Source organism: Solanum tuberosum, unplaced genomic scaffold, assembly GCF_000226075.1.
Source record: "Solanum tuberosum cultivar DM 1-3 516 R44 unplaced genomic scaffold, SolTub_3.0 scf00365, whole genome shotgun sequence".
NCBI classification, from domain to species: Eukaryota; Viridiplantae; Streptophyta; class Magnoliopsida; order Solanales; family Solanaceae; genus Solanum; species Solanum tuberosum.
The window spans coordinates 329,144-338,436 of NW_006239290.1; the positions used below are offsets into that span (position 1 = coordinate 329,144).

General features: G+C 33.8%; 1 protein-coding gene across 1 annotated transcript; it reads left to right on the top strand.

The window, feature by feature from the left end:
• The first annotated feature begins 259 nt into the window (after positions 1–259).
• Positions 260–5,182, top strand: LOC102605144 (uncharacterized protein ycf45). The gene is made up of 9 exons (XM_006361629.2): positions 260–1,028; positions 1,578–1,792; positions 1,994–2,144; positions 2,242–2,433; positions 2,613–2,775; positions 2,889–3,334; positions 3,554–3,730; positions 3,922–4,077; positions 4,329–5,182. Exons 1-9 carry the CDS (start codon positions 540–542, stop codon positions 4,626–4,628), a joined length of 2,289 nt encoding a protein of 762 aa, XP_006361691.1. The 5' UTR covers positions 260–539; the 3' UTR covers positions 4,629–5,182.
• The last annotated feature ends 4,111 nt before the right edge of the window (positions 5,183–9,293 follow it).

A 9,293-nucleotide genomic window follows, 5' to 3' on the forward strand; every position in this document is an offset into this window, starting at 1 on the left:
TTCAAACTTTTAAACAATTCTCTCTTGTCATTCGAGCAACTTCCTCTTGTCAAAAACATACAAACAAATTGAAATATGTTAAGCTAAAGACTAACACACAAAATAGGACCAACAAGGATAAATGATTATGATATTGTGATTAGTACTTCTTTATTCTTAATTAGAAGTTTTAAATTTGAGTATTTTTAAGTACGGAGTCGCATTCTCGAATTCGAGACCATTCAAACTTTTGAACAATTTTTTTTTTTTTCTGGCAAGCTAGTAAGAAGTGTCTCAATTTTGTGTGGTCCGAAAACAAAGCCACCCACGTGGTTCCTTCTCCATGGTCATTGTAATGGTTTTCTTCTTCCTAATGGACCCTACTTGCCCTCCGTTGTAGGAGATCCTTTCGAATCTTCTTCTCTTTCTTCTCCTCATCATCTATTTCTCTTCACATTTCAGCAAAAACTATTAACACAACATCTTGTACAGTTCAAAAAAGAAGAAAAACAGTGTATAGAAAGTGGGTTTTTTTGTGAGCTGAGGTGAAGAGATACAGAATGAGTGCTTTGTATTCCACTTTTATCTTGATTGATCTTCAAAGTTCTTGGTATTCAGCTAAACAGATACCCAATTCCACTTTTTGTTATTTAAACCAGTCTCAATTTCCTTCTTCCACGTTCTCAGCGGCATTTCGTCGAACACGTGGTGGGCGGGGTAGATTTCCGGCGGTTTCAGCGTCGATTCAGTCACCGGGAATCAGGAGACCGAGGGAACGTTCCGGTGCCGGAAATGGGTTGTCGTTGTTTTCTCCTAATTCGCCTTCCACTTCGTGTTCCGGGGATGAGGTTGTGTCGGATTTGGACTTGTTCTTGGAGTTAGTGCCACTGAGGATGAGGAATGAGCTATTTATGCATCAGGAGATTGGGAAGTTGGTTGAGGTAGTTATGGATTTAGGTAGAAAGCCCCTCGCGCGATTTCCTTCAGGTGATTGGATCATTTCGGAGCAGCCTGTAATGCTTGAGGATCTTCACCATGCCATTTCAAAGGTTGTATGAGTAAATAAATATTACTAGCTTCGTTTCAATTGGTTTGTTTTAAAAAGAATGCATCTTTCCTTTATTGGCAACTTGACCACAAGATTAGATAACATTTTAGTATAATCTAAGTATCTTTAGTTTAATATCACAAGATTGAAAAGTCGTACTTTACTTTCTTAAACTCTGTGACAAAATCAAAACTAGACAAACAAATTGAAACGTAGGAAGTATTGCAAGTGTGATGTGTCTAATTTAACTGAAAATTGTAGGATTGACTTTTCATATGTAGTAGTATAATAGTTAGCAGTATTGTCATGTAGCAGGATAGAAAATTGTGGATCTGATTGTGAGATCACCTTTGTAGAATAGAAGTTCAAAAATTAAAACTAAAGATTGTGCTTTACCTTTATTTTATTTTATTTGATGAGTGGGAGTCAAAATTCAATGATCTGAATGCGACTTATGGTAATAAAATAAGATAGAAGTACTTCTAAATAGTATGACTGTATGGTTATGAAATTTGTTGGTTAAAGTTGATAAATTTGCTTCATTATTTAGGTGGGGGATTTCTCAGATGACAACCGTTCTGGTATTGACAGTTCCCTACATCGTATTAGTGCAATTAGAAACCGTAAAATGCAAATTATTGGCCTTACCTGCCGGGTTGGTCGAGCTGTATCTGGAAGTGCTGAGATCATACGTGACTTGATTGAAGGAGGTGGCTCCATATTGGTGATAGGTCCTCCAGGGGTTGGTAAAACTACCTTAATCAGGTATCAAATTTCTGTTTGCTTTGTATTTAACCATTTAACCTACCAAAAGTGATTGCTTGTCATTGTTTAGTGCTACTTGTTACTTCTCAGTTTTTCTCCCCTGGTTTTCCTTTATATTAGTAGTTGCAGTATTACTTGGGGATGACTATCTTAATGAAGAATAGATGGTACCTATTAGTGAATTTGAAGCTCTGTGTGCAGAGAAATAGCCAGGATGCTGGCAGATGGCCAGAAGAAACGAGTCGTTATTGTTGATACATCTAATGAGATCGGAGGCGATGGAGATGTTCCTCATTCAGGTATTGGCTGTGCAAGAAGGATGCAAGTCCCAAATGTTAACCTGCAGCATAATGTGAGCGGTGAACTAAAATTTGATTTTAGTTTCCTGCATTTCTTATAATCTCTGAACCACATTCTAATTTCTTGCTCTATCATTCTTCTTCGAGCAGGTAATGATCGAAGCAGTTGAAAACCATATGCCCCAAACCATCATCATAGATGAAATAGGTACAGAGCTTGAAGCATTGGCTGCTAGTACAATTGCTCAGAGAGGAGTACAGCTTGTTGGAACTGCTCATGGAAGTACTATTGAGAGTATAGTAAAAAATCCATCCTTACAGATGCTTGTTGGTGGCATAGAGGTGTTGAACCCTGTCCCTCTTCATTCTGATTATATGCCACGATAATTTGTAATACATGTGAACAGTATGTTAAGTTTCAACTTTCTTTAACGTTTCTCAGAACAATGTTTAGTCAGATATTCACAGGGAACATTTTTCATCTAGTCCTAATATATTATGTTTTTTTCACTTTGAATCAGAGTGTTACTCTTGGTGATGAGGAAGCAAGGAAAAGGAAAGTACAGAAAACAATTCTCGAGAGGAAAGGTCCTCCAACCTTCACATGTGCTGTTGAGATGATATCAAGAACTCAATGCCGTGTTCACCATAGACTAGATTTGACAGTAGATGCTTTATTAGCAGGTACATTAGAGTTTGCTTTCCTACCCTTTCAGAATTTTCTTACATTGCGAAATATGTGGACTATGTTCAGCAGCTGATATTAGGTTCTATATTTGATCTTTTTGTGGATGCAGGAAAATCTCCTTTGTTTGAGATACGGGGATTGGAGAGTGAAGCCGAAAATTTGATCGAGTCTTCTCCATTCACTCTAGAGGACGATGTTAATGACTTTGAGCTAATTGATAAAGTGGAAAAGAAAGACAAAATGGAGTCTGATAGGGAATATGTAAAAAAGAAACCTAAAGTGGAGTCTGATATGGAGTATGTAAAAAAGAAAGATAAAGTGGAGTTTGATATGGAGTATGTAAAAAAGAAAGTTAAAGTAGAGTCTGATAGGGAGTATGTAAAAAAGAAAGATAAAGAAGAGTATGTAAGTTATAGCATGCAATCCAGTAACGAAGACAAAAAGATAAAATTTGAGTCAGACGAGGAAGACGATGATCATCCCAATTCCAAGAAATCGGGCACCAGTGGATATGCCAGCAAAAGGACCTCTCCTGTGTATGTTTATACTTATAAGGTAAGTTTGTGATTCCGTTTAGGCTATTATCATTTGGAAAGCTACATACACTGCCATATTTCCATTTGCCAAAGATGTTTTTATTATGCAAAGGATATGAATTTTCATGAAAATATGATGCATTATTGGGGCTCATGGATGCACAAAACCTCCTCATACTGGGCGTACTTGACATTGATGTGTAGATTCAAGCCTAATCTATTTCTGGCTTAATTGTAGATTCAAGAAGCTGATCTATTGCAAGTTGCAACTGTTATGGGGCTAGAGGAAGAAATTGAAGTAACAGATGATATTGGTATTGCAGATGCTATTCTAGCATCTAGTGCTGAAATGAAGCAGAATCCTTGGATTCGTAGCGTTGCCAAATTTCATCAAGTGCCTGTCTTTGTTGTAAAGGTATCTTGAAATGCCCTTTACTTACATATTTGTTTGTTTCAGGTCAATCACCTGACCTTCTAGATTGTTGTAAATCAAGAGACCTCCATTTTTTATCTCTTTGGCTAGGGAAAGACGCTCAAGATTGTTCTTTTTTCTTACTCGAGATGAGCTGCAGTTTTGAAATTACCATTTCTTTGCTTATTATGCAGTCAAATACCATGGCACAGATGGTGAAGGCTATCCGTATGATTCTTGGAATGGATTCTATTCACTCAAAACAACCATTGAAAGATTCATCTGATATTGAAATTGAAGATGATGCACCGAAAAGGAGACCTACATTGGAGGAGATCGATGCCTTAGAGGTTTGCCTCTTTGATTCCCAGGATATATGTTTGATATTAAATCAGTAGCATTTCTAAGGGAGATATTATCCCGCTTATATTTTATTTATCTCTGACTTCTATAAGAGGATAATAGTAATATAATTGGTGGATGATCATCATAACAAAAATTTTACTTGATCAAAATATGCATGACGATAACAACCAAAGAAGTTGGCTCCTCACATTAGAAACTCAATTGATGGAATGTACATTTCTCTGTCTCGTGATAGGAGGTCCGCCTTGCAATTGAGTACATCGTCATACCTGGTGGTGAGGCTGTTGAACTTCTCCCAAGGCGCTCTGAGATAGTTGCCCAACAACTCAAGCTGGTTGAGAGTTATCAGTTGGCTGCAGAAAATTCAGGTACCGAATCAAACCCGAGACTGCAAATCCTTCCACAGAAACTGTACAGGAAGACTTCTGTAAAGACCTTGAGATCCAGTTCAAGTCAGAACAGCACAGGTTCCGACTCATGGATTGGTAAGAACGGAGGCACTGGTGTTGCTCGACTGCCTTTCTTGCCTGAATAATCAGATAAGTTCCTTTACCGCCTTTTCAACCTTGGTTGAACATGTTAAAGGAAATGTACAGTGATGTATATCTGTATCTAAACCCCTGTAGATTCCATTGTTTGGTGTAATTCTTTTCGTCGCAGTGTTGTCTGCTCATGTATTCCTTGCTAAAAGCACTTTCAATACACTGTACAGTGATGTAAATCCTCCAAAGGAATGAAATTTAGTAACACTCATTCCATAGAAATAAAACAACATTTGAAGCAAAATATAGGAGTCCCATTCTACTATATTGTCCATTGAAGTATGTGTGCTTGTATCTTCTATCATGTTATGAAAATGGACCTTGAGCCGCTCATGAGGTGAGAATTGTTCATGATTATACAAAAGAGACTGTAACTCGAACCCTCAACCAACGTGGAACTTTAACACTCTTCCATTCCAAAATCTATGGTCCATTTTACTGTGATGGTGAAGCTGATGATATTTCAGCAGCTTGTAATTCCTTCTCTGGAAACTCTCATGTATTGTATTTGATGAATTTGTGCATTAGTAAGATTACTATTCTCTTCGATTTGTTCAATAAATTCAGCTAATGTGTATACCTTTTAGTATAAATATGTGGAAATAGTCGAGGTGTGTATAACTTAGTTAGAGCATCACCACTAGTCCATCATACTCATGTGTATTCCCACAAGTGGAGACTGACTGATAGATAGACCTTACCTCTGCCTCGTAGAGATAGCGAAGTTATTTTCGAAAGACTCTTGGTTCAAGTAACACATCATAAAGCAATAAAAGACAAACTTGTATCTATACAATATCAATAAGGTGGTGGAATGTGTATAACAATGCAAAGAGTCTCCAACTTTATCTTTCAATAATACATAGATATTTGCATATGACTATTATAGAAAAGTAACTTGTTTTAGAAAAGTATCGTTATAAAAATTATTTACTCATTATACACATATTATACATGAATTATATATAGATCTGTCGGTTATTTTTTTAGTTTAATTAGTTTGATGGACGGTTATTAAGGCTGATATTTAAAAAAAATTTCTAAAAAACAAAAGAATATATGATTTATATTCTATTTTTCTTTCTTGTTTGTTAGCATCAATGATCAATGCTACCAAGTTTAATAGAGTACCAATCCACCTCATTTTATGGAATTCTTTAATAAATTTTCATGCAATTAATAAGAGTTAATAGTTCTTCTCATTATATAATTTTAGTCTCTTTTCATTAAATGCTATCACTTTATTTTTTTATTTTTTTATTTAATAGTTTGTTGAACAGACAATAGCTAAATTACTACTAATATCATTTTTAAAAAGAGGAGAAATATCATTATATCCACTGAATTATCATAATCTTTGACTCATTTAATTCACTGAATTATGTAATTTTTTTTTAATTCCTTTATATATTGCAAATCATGGCAAGGCAATTTACAATATTCTCTTAAAATTAGTACAAGAATAATTAATCAAGTATATTTTATAAATGGCAAAAATTTCAGTCTATTATTCATGTGTCCTCCTTGTCATTGTGTATCTATCTGGTTTGTGCATTAAGGCTCTCCTATTTTATTTTAACATTATTTGTGTGTACTTAATGGAGATCTGAATAATTCAGATATTAGACCATTAAACACATCTGTTTATATTTAGATATTATATACTTATTTGGTCCGAAGAGGTCTTATTGATTAAGATTTAAGAATTATTTTATATAAATAATTTACAACATTGTACGTCCACAATCACCAACCATCATCATTCATCACTAATCATCTCTGTCATTATCACCACCACTTTCAGTCACCGCAATAGTAGCTAACCACCTCTGTCCATCATAATCATCACTGACAACCACTATTGTCAGTCGCTACCACACTTACCGCTTCCATAATTATAATTATATCCACTTTCATTACTAGTGTTGTTATCTCTGCCATCACTATCAACCACTAACACCATTGTCAGCTACCACCAATATATAGTATTGTCAGCCACCACTATCACCAACATCATCAACAACTAACATCATTCAATTCCACCATCATCACATCAGTCACTACAACATCAACTACATTCATCGTCACAATTATCATCATCATCGTAACCAACTACATACTAGCATCAACCATCACCGCCTCCACCACTACAAACCATCTCCACTATAATTAGCGAACATAAATTTATTTACTTACTTAAATTAGATTAATTTTAGTACTAATAATTTTTATTTTATTATTGTAGTCCTCAACCCCAAAATGGGCCAAAATCACCAAGTCATGGCCAAGGAATGCAGTGCCCAAATTGACAGTGCAACATGTGTGAAGAATGATGATTGTGGACCTGTCTGTCTAGCAGCATATAAAGAGCAATTATATTTTGCAGCTTGTTTGCAGAAGCCACCTGATCTTCATTATATTTGTGTTTGCTCATATTATTGTTAAAACTTGTAATGCTTTGTGCATCGAAAAATTATTCGTTCATCATTTTATTAAAGTGACAATGATAAATATCTCTCTTTAGATTTTATCTAAATATAACAAGATTTATCATTCCAAAAAGGGATATTTATATAAATAGTCAGATAAATTTACTGTTTATTTTTTTTTATCGATATATATGAATCAGTCGAGGTAAATTGGTTCAAACACGATCACCACTACAATACCAACATATCCCACAAGTGGAGACTAGGGAAAATAGAGTATACATAAATCTTACTTTTATCTCGTGAAAATAGAGAGGTTCTTTATGAAAGATCCACGGCTCAAGTAACGCATAACAAAACATTAAAAATTTTTTTTGACTATAACACCATGGTTATCTAAGAAAATAATAATTGTATTTATATCACGCAACAGTTAATGTAGATATAATCTAGCCTCGTTTGTTAAGATATTATGTTCACTTTTATAGCTATTTGTTATATACATGTATAACAACATTTGATACTTAAATTTTATTTGGCTATTATAGAAATAGAATACAATTATAAAATAGTTTGACCGTATATATAAACATGCTAAATGGAGAGTACATAGTTTAATTTTAAAAATGAGTCAAATTGACTATTGAGAAACGTATTGTTGACCAAAAATTATTACTCCATTCACTGAATTAACATAATCTTTGACTCATTTAATTCACTGGATTACATAACATTTTTTTCTCCTTTATATATTGCAAATCATGGATTTTTTTTTTTACAATATTCTCTCAAAAATACAAGCATATTAATTACTCAAATTCAAAGAATTTATAAATGACAAAAATTTCAGCCTACTATTCATGTCTCCTCCTAATTATCATTCTGTATCTGTCTGGTTTGTGCACTAAAACTCTCCTGTTTTATTTTTAAATTATTATTTTTTCATTTATAGTTTATCTATTTATTTTATTATTCATGTGATTCTCGTTTGAACTTAAAGTACTATATATGTATTTGTTCAATCATGAATGTTACAAGCTAATAGAGTCAAAATAGGCACTAAAATAAACTTAATTACGTTCTATAGCTATAATTTGCTAATTACGATTTTTAGCTACATGTTAGAGGGAGGAGAGAGGTGAGCGAGATTGGGAGAGGGAGGAGAGAGGCGAGCGAGAGAGGGCAGAGAGTGGAGAGAGGTGAATTTAATATGTATATCTGTCAAATAATTGTATATATGTAATTGATATACCTATGTATTTGTATATCTAGTGAGTGAGCGAGATTGGGAGAGGGAGGAGAGAGGTGAGCGAGAGAGGGCAGAGAGTGGAGAGAGGCTAATTGTATTTGTATACTTGTCATACATATATATGTATTATTTATATTTGTATATGTATAAAAGAAGAGAGAGGAAGAGAAGAGAGAAACAACATAATTATAACTAAAATTAAGCTGCGAATTTCCCAAAAAAAACTACAAATATATTTGTTTTCTTCAATTTGATTTCTTCATTATTATTTTTTTAAAATAATAATATATATTTTTTTAATTGTTGTAGTTGTTGACCCAACGATGGCTCAACGTAAGGAATGCCGTAACGATTATCACATGGTAAAATGTACTCTGAAAGAAGATTGCACCCTTATTTGCCTGAGAAAATATAAAAGAAATTTATATTATTCAGATTGTATGATAAAGAGACCTGCTCGTATTGGTCATTGTGTTTGTTGGTACTATTGTTAAATACACGGAATGCTTTCTGCATCGACAGATTATCCGTTTTGTATTTCTCTTTAGATTTCATCTAAAATATATAAGATTTGTCATTTTTCTTGATCGAGTTATAAGTAAGGATGGATTCAAGATTATATGGAGGGGTTTTGATACATAAAAGTGTAGTGCCTATGATTTGAATTCCTTATATTATTCGCTCTTCGTTTCTATTGAAGTGACAAATGATAAATGTCTCTCCTTAGATTCTATCTAAATATAACAAGATTTATCATTCCAAAAAGGAATATTTATATAAATAGTCCGATAAATTTACTGATTATTTTTTAATATCACCACTACAACACCAATATATTCCGTAGGTGCAGACTAGTGAAGATACAGTTTACACAAATTTTATCTCTACCTCATGAAGATAGAGAGGTTATTTTTGAAAGATTTTCGGCTCAAATAACACATAACAAAATAATTTTAACAAAACAAATTAACTATAACACC

Coding starts and splice junctions, on each gene's coding strand:
- LOC102605144 (XM_006361629.2), top strand. CDS start 540: ATGAGTGCTTTGTATTCCACTTTTATCTTGATTGATCTTCAAAGTTCT. Junction 2,145..2,241: donor ATGTTAACCTGCAGCATAAT/GTGAGCGGTGAA, acceptor TTCTTCGAGCAG/GTAATGATCGAAGCAGTTGA. Junction 3,335..3,553: donor TGTATGTTTATACTTATAAG/GTAAGTTTGTGA, acceptor GCTTAATTGTAG/ATTCAAGAAGCTGATCTATT.